This window comes from Corapipo altera, unplaced genomic scaffold, assembly GCF_003945725.1.
Source record: "Corapipo altera isolate COAL_440 unplaced genomic scaffold, ASM394572v1 75, whole genome shotgun sequence".
NCBI classification, from domain to species: domain Eukaryota; kingdom Metazoa; phylum Chordata; class Aves; order Passeriformes; family Pipridae; genus Corapipo; species Corapipo altera.
The window spans coordinates 9,014,597-9,035,074 of record NW_020884887.1 but is presented as its reverse complement, the minus strand read 5'-3'; the positions used below and the strand labels follow the sequence as shown (position 1 = coordinate 9,035,074).

Below are 20,478 nucleotides of genomic sequence, written 5' to 3'. Positions count from 1 at the left end.
CCACAACTAGAATGTGTTTTTTTTCTCAGATTGACAAGAACCAAACCATGAGTTCTGCAAGCTGCTCTGCCAGAAGCTGGGTTTACTTCCACACATACACATCCAAAACCCAGTTTCACTTTCTTAGAAGCTGAGACCTTTAACAGGTTTGCAAAATTTGCAAAGCTTCTCTCTTAGCATGGACTAAAGAATATTGGGAGGAAATAGATGCTTATGATATTTCTGCTTTGGTGGTGGTGTGATGAAGTTCTCCTCTGGGGCGAAGAGCTTTTCATGGGGTGAATGTTCGATGGGGAACTGCGGGGGTGGGATTCCCTCATCACATCCCCTGCTCACAGCAGAAGATTTAGAGTGCTGGTTGGATATAACAACTTCAAAAGTTAGAAGAGAAAGAACCCTAAAATTTACAAAACATCTATTTTGATGAGCATCATTCTGAGATAATCAGGTCAAATATAGGCTGTTCTTTCCATTTAAACAAAGAGGTTATATAAAAAAGAAGATGACACGGAACATCTTTGGCCAAGTGCAGTAGTAGTAATAATGATATTAATAATAATAATAATAATAATAATAATAATAATAATAATAATAATAATAATAATAATAATAATAACCAAGTGTGCTTTATTGCAAGGAGGAAATGTTATCACTCCAATTACCCATATAGGAGATTTGCAAAAATCCTAATAGAAAACAATTTAAGTGTAGCTGTGAAGTTATTATTTGAAAACTAGATGTAATCAGTTACCAACAATACTCAGTACAGCTTAATTAAGGGCTGAAGCACATGAAATCTCTAGGGGTCTGTCTGCACTGGTGTTCAGGGACATACTATAACTCAAGGTAATTGAATAGCAATTAACTTGAGTTAATGAACATGCATTCTTGGGAAGACATACAACAGTTAATGGATCAGCCTGAAATGAACCACAATTAAACACACACCCGTTTGTTTTGCTGAACAAGCATCTACTGAATGTCCACACATACATAAGGCCATTAATTAATTTGAATTAAAAGGCATTCATCTCTACTCCCATTCCAACTGAAAGATTCTGCAGATAATCCAAGGACAGCTGTTGATGTTTCATGGCTCTGCCTGTTACAGATATTGCCCCTATTAACCATGGCACAAGCTTTTGTTAAATACGGGTCCTTAAAACAATGTGAGCAATAAACAGGGCTTGGAAGTCAGTGAGCTGGAATTCATGTTACATTAGGGAACTAACTGAACTATTGTGGAGACTGACTTTCACCAAAATTGCAGGCAATGGAGGAGAAAGGCCATTTCAGCAATGCCATGCCTGTGCTCACCTTTCCCATGGTGTCAGCTTGTTCCAGAGGTGAATACTTAGATACAAGCAGCAACTAACCACTAAGTCAGTGCCTTTAATGGCTGAAAGAGAACTTGGTTGTCAGATATTTTCTCTTTGTTCAGAAAATAAAAGGCAGTTTTATGCCAAAATTCCTTGAGTGATTGTAGGGACAGATAAGATGTTTCTTGGAACTTGAAGAACACAAATATTTGAATGTGGTCCCAAATGCAGCTAGGAGCCAAAACATGGAGAGCTTACAGATTTAAGTGACTTTTTTGAAAGATTTATAGAAAGCTTAAAAAGACACTAATAGTATACAAATTGAGAGGAAAACTTAAAAAGTAAATGTATAAGTAAGTTGTTTGCACTATCCAAAAGTTAAGTAAATTGTACTTGTATTTTTGTATTGTATTTTTCAGTGATTTCAGAATCTCTGCCTTACTCTAACAAACAAGAAGGTTTTTAGAAACCAGCATAAGATCCAACAGAAAAAAAAAAGAAATTTTAAAAATTAGATGCTATGCAGGCAAAAAAAAATTACTTTTGATGATATAGCAGAGTTCAATTGGTTTAGTGTAAATGAGAAACTGCCACAAGATTCCTCTGAACGTCAGGTGCACCCACAGACCGGGCTTGTTTGTTCAATGGCAGCTGCATTTACCCTTCATAGCCTTTTTAAAGTAAAATGTAGTTTCACTGGAAAAGGACGGCGGGTAATGAAACGATGACAAGAGACCTGTGGGAAATGAAATAGCTGAAGGCTCATATGGGTAAATTTGTACTGTACAATACAGTTTTGTGTAGGGAACCACAAGGTCACTTATTTAGAGCTCAGTGAAGTGTGGCAGTAATGGAGTTTCAGTGCTGCCTCCGCCAGCTCCTGTATTCTGGGTATCTGTGTGTGGCACTGGGCTCTATCCCACCCTCCAATGCCCGTTGCCCAAGCCCTTGGGATGGGTCCTCCAAATACATCCTGGATAGCTGAGAGTCCTGTGTGGCTGTAGGGCAGGGGTGCCTGTGGTCCATGAGAGGACCATCTTGGGCACACACCTTTCAACACCTCTGCAGAGCTGCTGTGACAAATTCCAGACATGAGGATCCATCCAAAAGTCCAGAAGTTTGGACTCTCTTCATCTTGAGCCATGAATTATGGTGGGAGGAAAAAAATGTATTAGCAGCCCTCTTTTGTGTCAGAGTAAACAAAGCAGTTCAGAGGTGACAAAGTTCTGTTGAAGGTGACTTGGGTCCTCTTTGCATACCCTTGGTATTTTAACCTGTTAAAAACAGGCAAAGGCAAAGGCTCCGAATGAAATTCTGCAACAAATTAACGCAATTAATGTGTTTCGTATCAGCTACTGGCACATCACTCAGGGAGCTGTCTTGAAAGAGACACATTAATTACTAATTAGAATTTTATACCCTGCTATTTTCTCTATTTACTAATGTTACTTTCCATCACTTTTCCAGAAATACTTAAGTCTGATATTTAACAAATGAAGCTATTATTATCTTAAATTACATAAGATTTTCTTCCCCCATTATTGTGATTGAGGAGGATAGAAAAAAAAAAAAAAACAGACAAAAGAACACAAGCCTTTAGCAGGACTTTAACAAACTCATTGCAGAGTTTCTTAGTATATGTGGAAGAGTTGACCAAGCTGAGACAAAACAAAAATATTGAGATCAGAGAAATGCTGATTGAGGGATGGGTTTGAGTCAGAGAGATTTTATTTTTGCCTTTCTGTAGCTTTACTATAAATTTCAATATGTCTATGGCATATTTGCCCCAGACATATCAGGAAGCTTTGAAAGTACAGGTTGTTAATGAGTTTGCAGCTGAATCCCAGTTTTCTTTTTATTTGTTTTTTTGAGCAGCAGAAATACTCCCTGTGTTTATATAATTAGTGTTTTAATGTTTGTTTTCTTTCAGTTGAGTCTGCCTTTTGAGATATTCTTTTAGTTCTTTCATCATTTCACAGAAATTAAAATTCTGCCCAGAATAACTCAAACTATCCATAAGTTATATACAGAGGATTTTCAGCTTCCAAACAGATCTTTTCAAGCTTACTCTTAAAAAAAGGTCTGTAAAGTTAAAAGACTTCCACTGCTACTTCATAAGAACTGTGGGAGTTTTTTCTTCTTTTTTTTTTTTTCTTTTATTTTGGAAAGGATGTTGTTGAACATGAGGAAATACTTAAATAGTTTTTCATTTAATAAAAATATCCTGTACTTAGGCAATGTCTTTTATTTTAAGAAATTCTAGGACTTCTGACAAAGTCATGCAACATTTTGACCTGCAGCATTTGCTGCTTGCATTTGGTAGCAAATGTTGGAAATAAACATTATGACATAATCTGTAAGCATTTGAGGAATAAACATGATTTTCTCAGGAATGTCTCCTAGAACCTACAGAAACTTGGAACACTAGTTAAAGTAAGAAATTTTTGTCAGACATTTCATGACTTAGAAATTGTTTGATAAAGCAGCAGCCATGGTGAGGTGGTCCCATTCCCCATGTTAGAATTTTAGATATTTTTCCAGTATTTCCTAGAGATACGCAGTGTATTGCACTGATTGCCAAGACTGCTCAAGTCTTTAGGGCCCCACCAATAACTGAAAGGAAGAAATTGGATTTTTTTTCTTTATTAAACCTTTAATTAGCCATGATATGTAGCCATAGATATAAATTTCTTACAGTGTCAGCAAAGACAGACTTGAAATTATCAATTAAAATAATTAACTGTAACACTTGCACTAGTACCTCTGCCTTGATAACAAGTCACTGACCACACTTAGCATAGTTATTCTCATCAATAGTCCCAATCAAGGGAGATATTTGTAGTGCAGTATTTTACTCAAGTACACAAGGACTTCACAAGGTATCCGGCAGCTGGCATTGAGTAATGCATTCAAAAGCATATCCCTAGTAATCCATCTCAATTCCTGGTTTATTACCTTTGCAACTTTCTAGTTCCAGTTTTATCAATAGAATATTGCTTCTAGCAGTTTGAGTTTATTCTTACATTAATACCCCAAATTTATCATAAGGTTCTAAATTTCCTTTGGTCACCAAAATGTCCTATTGAGCCATTTAAGCTCCCGGGAACTACATTCTTTATCAGTAGCCTGGGAAAAATATTTTTCGCCCTATATCCCTGAGTGTTTTGAGATTAAATTTACTAATGTTGTCAAGTAGGTCAGTGATGAAAGCCAAAACAAGAGAGAGAAATCTTGTTTAGGATTCAGGTGGATGGGAAGGGGAGGAAGTAACAGTGCTGCAGAGCTCCTACCCTGTTGTCACAGCTGTGTCCCAGACAAAGCTGCTGATGCGCGGCCTCAGTGCAGAGAGGGACCGAAATCTCGTGGCTTCAGACTGAAGGCAGGACCTGGATGCTCACCAAAGGACAGACAAAAGGAAATAAAAATGTTAGCCTTGGCAGTTTTTTCTCTGTGCTTTTTGTTCTTTTAATGAACAGAAATTCCTTCTCTGGCAATTTTGGTCACTAACCAAGTGCAACTGTTGGCGACTGTGTGTCTTTATCCCCTAGAAGTTCTCTTTTTGGAAAGAAAAATCTTATCCAGGCAGTAACAAGCACAGACTGCCAAAATGGCCAAAAAGCTGTAAGAAAAGTCTAGGTTGTCCTCAGAGCCCTGTCTGGATCATGGTGAAGAGCTGAGTTGCCTCTTGCTGCCTCTGAGCCAGCCTGACTCTGCCTGCAGAGAGCTGTGTGGAGAAGAATCCCAGTGCACTCCCAGCCACCAGCACTCACTGGTGGAAATAATTTCACCAAGTTCATTATTTTAACATTATTTTAATATTATTTTAATGTAGCCTGATGTTTCTCCCATCTCCCTCCCTGTAAGTGTGCTGAGAGCCAGCCAGGGCTGCCCTGTGGGACCAGGCAGCTGCTCCCTGCAAGAGTTGCATCCTCCTCCTGTGACTGGTTTGTTTATTTTCTTTGCAAAGGTCCTAGGGAGCATAAACTGGGGCTTCTGCCAAAGCTTGCAGACACTCCCTTGAGAATATAACATGTTTAAACTGACAGCATCACATGCTCTGCTCACCCTTGCTTGGTGTGCCAGGCCTGGAGGGAGTGAGCATTGCCTCTGACTCATGCTGGTGTAGCTGCAAAACTGTGCCCAGGAGCAGCTCACATCTGAAATGCATGTGGCCTGGAAGAAGGTTCAAATGTGTTTCATGACAAAGGAAATTCAGATCTGAGACACTTAGTATTTCTTTTGAAAGATTTCATTATTTAGATGACCTTGGTGCTATTGAAAAAAATTTAAAAAGCTGACTTGAGGTTACATACAGCAGATAAATAAATAAATAAATAACTGTGCAGGTTGTGAGTCACTGATTTCAGCTGGTGTCATGTTTTAAAAAGGAGCAGAAGATGAAAGAAATGCTAATATCCCCAAATAAGGCATATTTCTGTAATGAAGGGACACACAGAGCTGTGTTCTCTAAAGGCCAAAGCATAGTAGGAGCAATCACTTCCCTGTGGATTTGAGACTCTGTTTAAAAAAGTATTTTAAAAAGCTGCTGTGTCTTGCTCTGTTGTCACTTGCTGATGCCAGCTGTATATTTTTGCATGCGATTCGTCTCTATTTCAGGTAACTGCCTGACTTTCATATGCATAATATTGTACTCCTGACTTCCAAGAGAATCTCTTGGCATCTGGCGAAAGTCCCCTATGACTCAGTAAACACCCACTCAATAAATAATTTGAAATTGAAAACACCCCACACATGAGTACTGGATACAAAAAAAAAAATAAATGCCTTATTGCCTTTATTTTCCTCAAAAAATAAACAGTAGGAAGATTATCTCAATGTTTTCCAGTTACTTTGAGCTCAAATGTATAAACTACCGTGGTGATAATTTTGGATATTGCATCAGGAAACGCTGTCTTGCAGGAGGCTTCTGGATTTGGGTTGATGACCAGCAAGCTCCTACTTCCCTTGCTGTATAATCATCATTGTTTTTATTCTGGTAAACACTTTTGAATTTGCATTAAAAGGTTGTGAGGAAGACAAGGGGCATTAAGCATAATGCACCTTCTGGCAAGGAGGCAGAGGAATGCAAACTGCAGGGAGATGAGAGAGTATCTGGAGTCTGAATTGTTGGCAATTGAAAGTTGCTAAAATTAACCTGTTGTTTCTTATGAGCAGGATATTTATAGTTTCTGAACTGCAGTGCTGTGACACAAAAGGTGCTAGAGAGAATTGGTAGTCCTTCCCTCAGTACAGCTTTCTCATGTGACTGCTGGTGGATGTCTGACTCTGTGCCTCAGTTTCCCTTTTGAGGGTGTTTGTGCGTGTGACTGTGCACACAGTGCAGCACCTGTCTTGTATAGATGTGAGAGCAACCTGGTCTAGTGGGAGGTGTCCCTGAAATGAGATGATCTTTAAGATCCCTTCCAGCCCAAACCATTATTTTATTCTATGTTTTCCTCCCCCTGCTCCAGGACCAGGTACCAGGTAGGTGTAAATTGATGGAGCTATTTCACATAAATAGATGTACTCCACAGATCAGATCTCATTCTTTGCCCACCATTTGTGATGGCAAGAGATCCTGAACATACCCGTATATTTTCCTCTATGAATAATTATTTGCTGCCAATTGTTCAAAAAGCAATAGAAGCAATATACTTATTTCAGCCTCTCTGGGAGCAGCGCTTTCAGTTCTCTCATTTCTTTGCCATCCCCAGAGCCTCCCTTCCTAACAACAATGTCATAGACACACTGTAGATAAGACTGGAAGACAGTTTAAATTATTTTTCAGTATGTTCTGATAGTGAAAGAGCAAAATCGTATATTTTTGCGGCAAATACAGCTATAAAAATTCAGTGGTGGTTCTTTGGCCATGAGGGCAGTTTCTTAACAACGGGACTATGGATTCCTCTTAGCACAGAGAATTTGATTTTAAAGTAAATTTCTTTTTACCTACCTGTGCAAATAAATTGAATGTGTTCAATCTCCTATTTCATATTGAAAGTATGGGTCTTGATTAAAACAAAAAAGAAATCATTAAAATAATCCCTGAAGTCACTCTGTGTGGGTATAGTTGGAATCACATTATTTAGGTATACTTTATTTCATGGTATCCGTTTATTGGTTTGCCTGGAAACCCGTTTGTTTTCTGTTTGAGTCCTGTTGCACACCACTGAAGCCTAGGTTTATTGCAACAATCTATAGGCAGACAGAAAAGGTGCCTGTCACCTTGGAGGAGCTCCACAGCAACTGGTAAGAAGCACTTCCAGGGAATGATTTGGATGCTCTGTGGACTCTGTTGCCATTTTCTCTCCCCTGACTGCAAAAGTAGCATGGGGTGATTATCTTCAAGTGCAGGCTCATCAGTTAAATGCCTGGGATTAGCTGAGTCGGGGCTCAGAGGTGATTAATTGAGGTGCATTGGAAATATTTCTCCCCATCCACTCTGTTTTCTCCTGGCTTTTGGAAGTAGAGGAGAGAATAGTGGGGCAGTGTGAATGAAACAGCTAAAATACAGATTTGCATTGTGATTCCCCTGCCTTGGGAGGCTGATGTTGCCATAGCAGCGAGTTTGTCTCACAGGTGCGGTGGGTTTGGAGAAGGTCAGTGCAACAGGTGCCTCCCCTGAGTTTCCCCATAGGCTGTAAATCCATCTGCTGAGATGGAATCATCATATGTGCCTAAAGGATGGGACTTGGGAGAGGGGTCACAGCCCTGCTGGGTCTCTTTTCTCCTGTGCTTTGTGCTGTGTTGAGTGTTGGTGTGGATCTTGACCAGGACTGAAACAAGATCATGTTTGCATGAGCCCTATTTCTTGGCACAGACCTGGTGTTATACTCTAATTAATAACGCCCTTGAGTTCTTTTGGCATGTTCACATCAGGCACAAATGACCCAATAATTGGTCCCATTTTCAAGAGCTCACCTTCAGAAATGCCACAGGAGACTTGGTACTTTCCTTTTCAGTGTCAGGCCTTAAGCTGCAACTTCATTGCTGGCTGGGGGAAATGCTAAATACTGGATTTGTCAGAAAAATCTTACTTCAGAGTAAGTACAGAACACAGAAGGGATCCACTAAGATAGAGAAAAGAAAAAAAAAAATACCTCCTTCTCCCTCGAAATTTCTTCCATCACTATCAGGCTGAATGAGTCCAATCAGCCCTGGTGTAATTTGGAGAAGTGATGCCACAGAGGACATTGTGTCCAAGATCTTTATAGTTTGAAAATAGAAGTGTTTGTTCTATCCTTCATTTGGTGATTGACAGACTATCATAATTAAGGAGCATTAGGCCATAATTTATAAAACCTGTTTCTGCAACCTCTGCATCAGTGGATTTATGTGCTGATTTTATTATCAAATCACTGCATTAGAAGACTACTTGTTCCTACGAGTATAAGAATCTTTTTTTCCACTTCTGAATGAGCACAAATTTCTGCAGGATGGGACTTCTCCCTTCTAGTTAGCATAATTATGGTAATGAGCTAGACTAAAAAAGATGGAGAATTCGAGGGACACGTTTGGAATATATGTTGATGATAAGATGTGAATCCTTACTATTTGCATTGGAGCAAAAAAGCGGAAAAGTGCTCAAGAGAACACAGCTCATTTTGTAATGCTTCAGTGCCAAAGTGCTCTGTAACAAGGAATTGGAGGCGTGAAAGCCAAGTTTCGATCTCTTCCCTGCTGTACCGATGGAGAGGGAAATTATTACCCTAGAGAGGAATTCTGCATGTGATGGTTGATTTGTAGTAACAATACTGGCATTCATAATCATCTCCCCAAAAGGTCTGCTAATCTTTTTCCCTGCAAAAAAATATATTCTCAGATGGGGTGCTTGTTTCATAGAAATCCTGGTTTTGTTGTGTCACACGTGATCATACTTTGAGTAAACTCACTAGGACTTTACTTTGGAAAGAAATACCTCCTGCCTAAAGTAATTTCAGCAATATGCAGTAAATCCAGAGCAGAGCTTTCTTCAAGCTTTGGCAGAAGGATTTGTTTAGAAATTGTTCCAAGACTAGTTTGGAATTGTTTCAAGGGATGATATTTAGTTGCTTTGGTCAGTTGTAACTTATTTGAAACAGTAATTAGAAAACCACATTTGATTCTGTTCTTTCTGCCCATTAAGAGTTTTCTCCTTAACTTCCACTGAAGCCAATTCATCAGTGCCTTTTACCTTTCATGAGAGCTTCATAGGGCTCTTGAGTAACCTTCATCATGAATGGTGTTGGCTCTGGTGAGCACACGGTCATTGTGGAAGGAACAGATAGAGGGAAAAGGTGCTACAGGAACATGCACCTGGAAGACATCCCTAATGCCATCATAGCATGCGAGCCCGATGGGAATAAAGTCAAGTTTTTCTGTATCACAGCTTATTGCTGTAAATGGATGTCGTCTTAGTTCTTGTCCTCTTCTCATTGTATCCTCATCATCTGCCTCTTGTTGTGCAGTTGTGCAGAGGAACTCACAAAACCAGAAGTTACCACTGGAAAGGAAGGGCTCTGAGCTTCTCATGGGCTTTGTTTGGGCGGCATTTCACATAAACCATAATGGTCTGCATTTCCTCCACTTGCACAAAATTCCTTCATAAGCTAGGAGCCACCTGACTCTCCTGTGGCTGTCACAAATGACTTCATACCTGTGGAAGGAACTTAAACGTGCCTACATAACTTATACACCAGAGGTCTTTTTCCATTGGGTGACTCCCACAGCTGGTTTTTGTTCATTCAACTCCATGTCTCCCTGTGACTGATAACTGCAGCACCAGAGATTATTTAGAGGTGTCTTCTCACAGGCTGTTCTCAAGGTTCTGGATGGAGCCTTCAGCGAGGAGCTGCTTGCTAATCTTGCAATTTATAATGTTGTTTTAGTGCACCGAGTAGCTGCAAATATTTTAGCTGTGCTTCATCTGTGTCCCCCTCCTTCCCTGGAGAGGGTATATATATTGTCTCACAGTGATGCAAAGCACTTGGGGTCACCTTCCCTCACCCACCAAGGTCTCAGCACAGTGATCCTGCGCTGTGCCTGTCGCCTTTAAATTCAAACGCTACCAGTAAGACATCTGACAGGGACATCTCAGGTCAATAAGCAGAGGAAGAGGGAGATGAATGCAAGTTGTGGACGTGAGACCTCGTAGTGCAATTCACAGCGTAAGCCTGGATCTGTGCACACAGGGATATGATCATATAGGCTGTGTAAAACTACGTTGGCTTGTTTTTCTCTCTGCTGTCCACACAAACCTGAGTCCGTACATGAGGTCTCAAAGCAAGGTCTTATGCCAGAGGAAGAAGCTGTCACACGTTGTCTCCTTATGTTGGAGTATATGTTGCTCTGGACTGTGCTGTGTAACCAGATTTAACTGTGTAGTACTGGTGCTGCTGTTAGGGGTTTAGGCTCTTCTGGCTTCCACAGGAAAATATTGCTGCAGATCCACAGCTGGATGATGGGATTCTTATAAAGATGGCAAATTAACTGAAGCAAATGAGAAGGAGGGAGGGAAGATCCAATTAGAGCAAGTAGGTGTTCGAGCTGAGGTATAGCTCTGAAGCACTGGCAACAACGTGTTCTGTACAGACCTTCCTTAAATCCATGGAATCTGGAAACATTTAATGTCAAGTCAGAGAGAGAACAACAGCACAGAAATCTTCCTAGGAAGGGAAGAAAAAAACCAGGTCTCTTGCATTTGCTGGGGTTTTTTTCCTAACTTTGGATGTATTGAGCTGTGTAATAACTTGCACATATCTGGAAGCAATGCAGAGCACAGCAATCAATAATACAAGCAACGATAATCAGGTGTTTCAGCCATCTGACATGAGCAGTCTCCAAAGATAATTCTCTCCCACAGGACATTGCTGAACATAACTTCAGTTTATTCCTAGCAAAAAAGTGAATGCTTACCTGCTGTGCAGAGAAACCTTGACAACATTTTTCCTCCTGAAAACTGGAAAGGAATGGAGGTGCAGGAAAAACCATGGGGAAACACCTGCTGGTGCTGGTGGTGGCCAGCAGGCAGCTGGAGCAATCTCTGCTCCCCATCACTGGTGTCCTTAAAATCCTGACAAAGACCTCAATAAACAGCAAATTTGCCTCGATGTTCAGAAATTTCAGGACAACAGAGGAAGCACAGAAGAGTTTAAGGCTGAATTTATTGTTTGTGACAGACAAAGCATCCTGGGACACAGTGAATACGTGTCATCACCACCTTGGTTCTTGACTGGGTTAGGCTGCAGTGTGAGTCCAGCCTGGTCTAATAAAGCTGCCCATGAATGGCAGAGAGCACTGAAAGTTACCCCCATCCCTATGTGTAAGCAGTTCAGGTTGGTGTGGTCAGTCCCACTTCCAGGTATTTATCATAGAATTGTAGAAATGTTTGGGTTGGGAGGGACCTTAAAGATCATCTAATTCCAACCCCCCATGCCATGGTCAGGAACACCTTCCACTAGACCAGGTTGCTCAAAGATGACCTTGAACACTTCCAGGGTTGGAGCAGCCACAGCTTCTCTGGACAATATGTGTCAGGGCCTCACTACCTCACAGGGAAGAATGTCTTCCTAAAATCTAATCTAAACCTGCTCTCTCTCAGTTTAAAGCCTCTACCACAGCAGTTACATCTCTTTGGTTAGGTTGGCTGTTTTTTTCTTATTCTGATAACTTAATCTCCCTGCTACCAGTCATACACTTAAAAAAAAAAAAATTAAAGTAACCCACAACTGTTAAAAAGTAAACCAAAACCAGACTGGGCTTTAGGCACTTTTATGGCCACATTGCTACCCAAAAGGCAGAGAGGAGCCTTGGTGATCAGATGGCATCAATGCTGGGCTGTTCCCCTAACACTAATACCATCATTCATAATTGGCTAAAAAAAACCAAATTCCCTTCTCATTGAGCATCACCAAAATGACATTTATGTTATTCAGGATTGCTCTCCCCTTTCAACCCAGAGCAGTCAGCAATAGCACATACATTTTTATGGTTGTCCAAGGCAAGGCATTGCATAAAAAGAGAGAGGGTATAGATGATATAATTGATGTGAAAGTTTTTGCCATGTCCTACCAAAAAGCGGAATAATTCAGACAAGGTGGTAATGTAAAGTTCCTGACTCTGTGCTTCCTGTTTGGAGCTTTCCTCCTAGGAGCTCCCACAAAGCTGGCTTGTGCCTGCACAATAAAGTAATTCACTCTGCTGAGGAGTCTATTAATAAAAAGGAGAGAAACAATGATTGTCAGATGTTAGAGTATCAAATAATCAATACTGGTGGTTTTTTTATCCTTATTCACAAGCAGTAGAGTGGCAGAAAAGGATATATACCAATCACAGATACAATGTTTAATAAAACATTTTGGTCTTTGTCACTCTAGGCAGTTTTCTGCTACATTTTACAGGTCACAGTCCATGAAATTTCATAGGAACTTTCATATATATTCTCTGTAGCAGAATATGACATTTATTTGTTATTAAACCATATAATTTAGGGAGGATGAAGATACTTTATCCAAAACAACTTGTGAAGTAGTCTTTCACACAGTGATATCTCTCTAATGTATCTGTATTTTGGGACCTCTATATAATTCTGCAATCTTCTTCTTATTTTTTTTTAATGGGAAATAATAGATGTATATTATTTTATAATGACTGTATGATAAGAGGCCACGATACTTGTTAAACTCAGGTTACAACCTTTGCTTGGTTTTTCACCTGCTGACCCAGACTGTCACTACAAAAAGCTGTCAGCTTTAATCATGAGAAACATGAGCAGCAGCGAGTTAGTCATAAGTCAGTGCTAAGCATTGCATCTGCTCCCAAACACCAGGGAGGTCAAGACAGGACATCTGGTGGGGGCAGCTTTTATTAATTCTGGCAACCACTGGAGGAAGGAAAGGTGAGTGGGGATTGGAGATTGAGAAGAAAACATGGGGAAGCACCTCTTTTTCTCCAACCCAGTGGCTTTGTAAGAGAATACACCTGTTTTAATTAATCAAATGTGTTTGTGATGTTTTGGTTGTAGTATGTTATCCCATAGGCCTGATACCTCCTTTGGGGTATATAGGACCTGCTGGCTGTGAGCTAAATCTGTGTTTTTAATATAATCATATGTATCATTATGATAGAACATAGTGGTGACTTGACAAGTCCCTTTTTAGCCATAGGTCCACATTACTGGTAAAGTATTGCCCCGCTTCAGCTCAGGAGCAAGCCCTGGAGATGGTCAGCATTGCATTTCCACACAGGTGGTCATTCTTGCAGCTGTATGGGGCACATACCAGCTCGCCTGACCTGCAACTTTTCTTAATAAAACCAGAGAAGACACTGCTATGTGAAAGCCCTTAAAGCTTGTAACCTTACTGAAATATCTATCTTGAGAAAAAAAAAATAGGTTTTTTTTTTAGCAGCCCAAAACATGTGAGGGTCTGCAGATAGCTGTATTAATTCCTGCTCACTCGAATCGCAAAGCACACTGCTATTAAAATTTAATCTGGGTTTTTTGGTGCATAATCACATTTCACTCATTTTTCTCCATCCTTTTGTTTGAAATAAATGAACCCCTTCTGTGCCACCACCAACCCAGAATTCACGAGCCAATATTTTCCACCCAGGCCAAGAATGTAGCAAGTGGTGTTTTATGAGGCATCTCTCATTCCCTCCCTTCAATGATCCGTAGCATTTTCAGCATATGTCTCTCAAGTTTGCCTACAGCTTTCAGTTCAAAAGGAGAGGACAGCGGTCACTTTATCACCCAGCATCACCTTTGTTCATAAGACACCACGCTCTGGCAAGAAGGATTTTAACTTGGCAGAGAACTACCTGGGAATGGTACTTCTTGGAACAGGAGAACCTCTGGCAAGTGACCAGTGTCACTGCTGAGCTGTGAGATGTCTTTGATTTTTATCCCTCCTAATTCATGCCTTTTGGCAGTAGTTCATGGAAGTCTTTCTGGGTTCTCCATTCACTTGTAATGACTCTTCTGGTGCTGGAGGTGCACTCGCAATGGGAGAGAGAGGGAGCAGAGAGGTGGGAAGGGGGTTTGCGGGTGAATTAGAAAGCATGCAAGATGTATATCCAAATACATGCAGTTTCCCTGGATTTTCCAGGTCTCCTCTTGATCTTCTTAGGGCTTCTACTCAGGTGCATTCCTCTTTCCTAAAAAATCCCTGAAACAACTGAGGTGCTAGTGTTACTCTCCAATCCTAGTGGCTTTAGGCAATTTTATGCTAAAAGGTATTCTTCAGACCATCTTTTTCTCAGAAAAACAACGAATTTACCTCAATCCTTGCAAACTTTGAAAATCACCCTGAATCTTAGAAACAGTACCTTGCATTTGATGTGGTTTTGATTATGGATGTACCTGTGCAGTTCTCTACCCACACCATGCTTCTGTCACACACACACACCTTTCTAAGCAATTATAGCCTAAATGCAGCTAAATCCATCATCTTAGTAGAAGTTAGAGCTTTCATGTGTCAAAGGTGAAATATATTTTGGTACAGTTCTGCTCTGTGCCAGTGTATCCATATACCTGTCTTATTGCATTTAAAAAAACAAAACCAAAAAACAATGACAACAACAACAACAAAATAAGAAAAACTCATAAAAAGTTGACATATTTTCTTTGCTCTTATGGTTTTTCAGATCTTTCATTACATCTTGCACAAACATAGCTAAACGATTTCTAAAGGGGCCATTTGCAGTCATCTCTTGGAGGCCAAGAAGATTTTTGCCATGGAAGTACAGGATGCAGTAGAACTGTGGAGCCTGGGAGGGCTGGGGAGAGGGTGGGGACTGAGAGCTACAACTGTGGAACTAGGACTCAACAGAAACCATCAGTCACTTAATGCCTGGCCAATGGTCTTTGCAGTGGTTGGTTGAAGGGCATGGGAATGACTCAGAAGACCCAAATATTTGAATGCAGAGGTTCAGGTTGCTCGGATGTGCTTGGGATGTGCAAGGAGCAAAGTGAGGGCTCCCATCCTGAGCTGATCACTGAGGGAGAGAAAAGCCAGAAATTAGCCCAAGACAGGAGAGCAGCCTTATTCCTTTTGTATCATTACTTCTTCCAGAGGGAATATTTGCATAAATGTATATTCCAGTAAAGCTGTGCAGCATCTTAACAGTATCGAAAGCACAGAAAAGACTGTGACACTTGAAAATAATCAGTGTGATTCCACATCTTTTTATTGTAAAGGCTGATAGCCCTAAAGAAATCCCACCAAAGATTCCATGTTTTGCATAGATTTCCCCAAATAACAGGGGTCAAGTTCCCTACCACATTTTATTGCAATACTGCTACACAGCCAAACCTTATTTTCTTGATTCAGTGGAATCATATATTCTCTGTATGGAGTTTGGCAGAATTAATCACACAGTCTTTATATGATTTGCTATGAATGAGAAGGTATATTAATATACAGGCAGACGGTGGATATTACAGTGAATAGTTTCCTGTTAACACAGAGCATTGCTGTATCTCTGTGAGTAGAGAATGATTTAGCTTAAAGGAACATCTTTCATCTGTGTAAATGGTTTACTGGGGGGCACTGCAGATTGCTCTGAATAGAATTATTTTTTTTTTCACAGAAACCGAGCGACAAGGATAACAGAAGTAATTGCATTCTCTAGTGCCTCCCAGTGCTATATGTGTTATCTTCTATAGAAAAAAATCAGCTATTGGCAGCCTGGTGAATTTAGTAATTGTAACTAATGGGGTTGTTTCTTTTTGACTGTCTTTTAGGATGGAATGGGGAACCTGAGAATCACGGAAAAGGGTCTGAAGCTTGAAGGAGATTCAGAATTCTTGAAACCTCTTTACGCCAAAGAAATCCGGTCAAGACCAGTAAGTTTTTGGGAAGGGAATAAGCACATTTTTGTAGCCCTAACAGAAAGAAACCAAGAAGTGGCAGGGTGATGTCATTATTGGATAAATTACTTTGGCCATTGGCCACTTTATACAAATGCAATTTGGGGAGTGAGGCAATGGGTGTCCTTTGAAGATTTCATTCAGGTACTGTATCCTCTGGGCAGTTGCAAAGTTGATACTCATGGGTTTGGTCTGTGTAAGTCACAGTTAAAACATTTCTAGGACCTCTGAGGTTTCACACTGTCTTTTGCCTTCTTTTGAGATATATCATAAACAAACCTCCACTGAAGGACCTAATATTTCTATTAGGTAAGAAAGGAGATATTAGAGGCAGAGGGATGGCAGGTAGTTTTGAAATCCAGCTCTCTTTTTACTAGTTACGCCTTTTCTGCAGATAGCAGAGAGCTGATGCCTTGGCACAAGGGCCTGACCTGTTGTTTGTTGACTCAATGAACCTGTATTATGTGCTCAGTCCTATTTCATGTTGTTTTAAAATTATGTGCAGTTAAAATTCAGTGCTGCTAGAAGTGACTGTGCGACAAAAGTGGCAAGAATGTTAACAACTGAAAATGAGAAAAAAACCAAGTGTGATTGAAATGGCATTTTCATAGCAGCACTTCATTTACTGTCGGTGACTTTTACTCTTTCTAGTGCAATCCTGTTTGTCCTGAGCACCTTTAAAATAACTGAAATGACTACAGAGAGTTTCCAGGATCTTCCTCAGAAGATATCATCTGTCTTATTTCCTGATCTAAAGTGTTAATTTGAGTCAGATACCAACCTTCCATTTTGATAACAATTGCAGATAGCTAATTAAATAAACTTAACATCCTTTTATCTTAGCATTTCAGTGCTCTTGTAGAAATTGGAACTTGTAGCATAATGAACACAACAGCCAATACAATATCTGATGTAATTATTGAAGGTTGTAACCTCTGCATGATGGCTAGGAATTGATTTGAACAAGCATAATCATTTAGGAAGAAAACTTGGTAAGAAAACCTTCCTATCTCTAAATGTTTTCATCCCTGAATTAAAACTGAACCATAAAACCTTACATGTCAGATGCTTTTCAACATAAAATGTGTGGGAACCAGGTGCAGCACTTGGTTTGATAAATAGACTGACAAATTGCTACTTACATTTCTTTTTCTCTACTTACGTTGATGGAAATAATATTTGATTAATAGGAGAACTGAGAACTACTTGCTACTGGGGAGTTTACTGTTTTCATATTACCATGTTGATCTGCATTTTCATACATCAGGCAGTACAAAAGGTGCCCCCTTTCTAAGGTTGTGAAAATAATTTCCACACCATTGACAGATTACTGAATACAAGGAACAAGAAGTAGAAGGTTGAGGAGGAGGTAACGTCTGTGTGCGTTCCTTGCTTTATCCCCTATCCAGGATTATTTTTACTGTTAGTGGAGAAGGTTTGATCTACAGTCTAGTGAGCTGGAGCATCCCTGCAGGCTTCAGTGGATGAGTCCTGGGAACTGTATTAATTATATAGTTACACAAACCATGTGTATAGTTTCTCTGACTTTTCGCTGGAATAAACTGGATTAGCCTGTGCTGGCTTTCCGGCTGCTCATGATAACTCTGGAATTACTGTTGGGCTGGGGGCAACAAGAGTGATCCTCTTGCTTTCAGACAACTGATTTATTGTGCTGTGTGTGAATTTGGCTTTCTGAAAGCAAAGGAAAGTATTGCAGTCAATCGAAGTATTGTAGTTATAGAATATTTTAAAATACTATTAAATATTCAACACTATATTTTTTTAAAGAACAGTAATATGACCCAGTGTTGTCTTGGAGGGAAGTGTGCCTGCAGCTCCTGAACCTGATGAATATTGTTAAAATAAAGTACCAAACTCAGCACTCAGTAACAGCTGAACATCCATACTAATTCCAAACTGATCTTCTCTGGGTTTTCAGAAGTGCATAATGCAGCTTTAAATATGTGAAGCATAACAGAAACAACATGACAAATAACAGCAAAGAGCATCCCAGAAATAATCTGACATAGACAATTTTTCATATGTTTAATGAAACAACCTAAGAGTTGTGTACAGTCATAAATAATGGTTTCATATAAGTTCCAAAGACTTTCAGACACTGGTTATTTATAGAAGAATTTAATTTTAATTTTTTTTTAAAAACACAACATATTTAACTCAGTATTTTTCTGTGTTGTGGATGGAGGGGTGTTGGTGCTGCCAGGGAAGGGAAGCAGAAGAATCACTTTTTGTATTAATGGCTGCAGTCCCATCACCTCTGTGCAGTGAGTTTTCCCACTCGTGTGTCTCTGTGGTGCTGCCCCCCACGCTGCCCTGCTGTGGGCAGAGCTGGGCAATCCCTGCCAAAATATCTGCAAAACGTGAATATTGATTATTATTGAAGGCTTGAATTTGTCACTGCTACCTGTTCTCTGCTGCATCTCTGAATTCCCAGGAAGGTAGTAATTACAATAATACACAGACTTGCTTTCCTGGGAGCTGTGCCTTCTGTTTTAACAGTGGGTTTGGATTTCCTCTTAAAAGTGGATCCCTTTTCAAATTAATTTGGCTGGAAGGGAAGATCAAGGTTTAGAGAGGAGGAAAAGCCCTCAAATGTCATTCCATGAGACTGGCTGTGGGAAACCCTCTGAGTTTCTGTAGTTTGTGCCTTAAAGAGCCCTAGTAGGTTCTGCTGCTTTCACCACCCTACAGACAGAGTACTTGCACTTAGATCTGCTTCTCATTGCAACTGAGACTGCAGCCATGAAGGACTGAATCTGTTGTACCATGACATGCAATCAATAACAACCCAACAAAGGTATCTTTCTGTAAGTCCCTTCAAAAGGGGAAGAAGGATTAGCAGAAGGATTGGACTGATGTGGTTTGGTCCCAGGCCAGAGAAGTGGCCATAGAAATCACTGAGATGAACCGGCTTCTTAAATTCTTTCTGTGCCACAGCTGACACCCCCCAGGCTTGCTTTCATTTTCCCTCTCCCACTCAAGAGTGATCTCTCCAAACCCCTCTGTCTCTACACAGAGATGTTTCCCCATCCTAGCCCTGGCTCAGTAATACTGGGTTTATGGTATGGATTAGAAGTCTGTTTTCAAGAGTCAGATCTTGCAAATAACCTTTAGATAAACTTTAGGCTTTGCATGAGCCTAAAGTTTATCTGGAGGTTATTGAAAAGTAAGTGGTGGTAGCAGTGTTTGCAGCCTTGTAGTCTTAATGCTTAGTTTTAAAGAAATGAGATAGATGAGTTCCCTTTTCCAGGAGTGTTCAGAGCATCTTAAACTCCCAGCAGAACATATTGTACACTGAACAGTATTTTCCATGCCACTTGCATGGAACATGAGCATCTTGCTGCCTTTAATTAAGAAGTTAACTGGACCATGAAGTATTACTTGTGTAAATAAAAGTGATTTGTACTTAGTCAAGAAGGTGCATTAGGAATTCTCACATTTCTTTGCTTGCAGATAAATTATGGACATTATTAAAAATTGGAAGGGTCATCTATAAACCCATCTGTAGCTCAGCTGCACTGTCACTCTCAAAATGTAGCTGTCTTTCTAACTGTGGTAATTTATTGTAGACTATCGTGTGAACCATCTGCTTGCTTATAAATCAGACCAACTTTGACTGAAAGTTGCACACAGCAGCACAAATTGTTAATTTTATGTGCTGGAAAGCAATGGCAACAGTTTAGGGGTCTTCAGTCTTCATTGCCTTAATTGGAATAGAAATTTAAAACTGGAAATTTTCCTGCCTCTGTTGAGATGAGCTGCTAAGAAGCAGGTTGCCCAGATTTAGCTTTCTTAGTGCACTTGGGGTGTTTGGAAGCTTGCCACATCCAGGTCTGCAAGTAACTTAAAAGGAGCAAGACAGAGAACAAGCTGTGTGCATTTTCCATTCCGATAACAAGAGAAATAAAATCCTGTGCTGTGATAACACAGGAAAATCCAGTGAATTACTTCTCTCAGGAGCTGTGTGACAACCAATGAGATGATAATCTCAGCTTTAGGAAGCAGAGAAAGACATTGCCATGATAGGATTAGGAAGGGTTTGCCCTTTCAATGTTCATTTCAAGTGCATAGATAGAAAAAAGTAAACCTCGGTTTGCAAATGTTTACACCTGGACTTAATTTTTCTTATCCCGAGTCCTTTTAAAGACAGGAATATGGATTTGCCTGACAACTTTGACTTTGCTTCAGAAAAAAGCACTTGACTGAGGTCCTGCCTGTTCAGCTCTCTTGCAGGCTCTTCTATTGATGGGTCTGGGAACACAGAGCTAAACGTGGGCACCAACCTTTCCT

The 20,478-nt window shown here is 40.1% G+C and overlaps 1 protein-coding gene across 5 annotated transcripts in view; it reads left to right on the top strand.

Annotated features, from left to right (window-relative positions):
* Positions 1–20,478, top strand: part of SGCD (sarcoglycan delta) — a 322,382-nt gene that overhangs the window by 235,046 nt on the left and 66,858 nt on the right. For all 5 annotated transcript variants that reach the window (XM_027643293.1, XM_027643291.1, XM_027643294.1 and 2 more), the window contains exon 4: positions 16,042–16,143. In XM_027643293.1, coding sequence (XP_027499094.1) covers positions 16,042–16,143 — 102 coding nt within the window. The remainder of the gene's footprint in view (positions 1–16,041; positions 16,144–20,478) is intronic.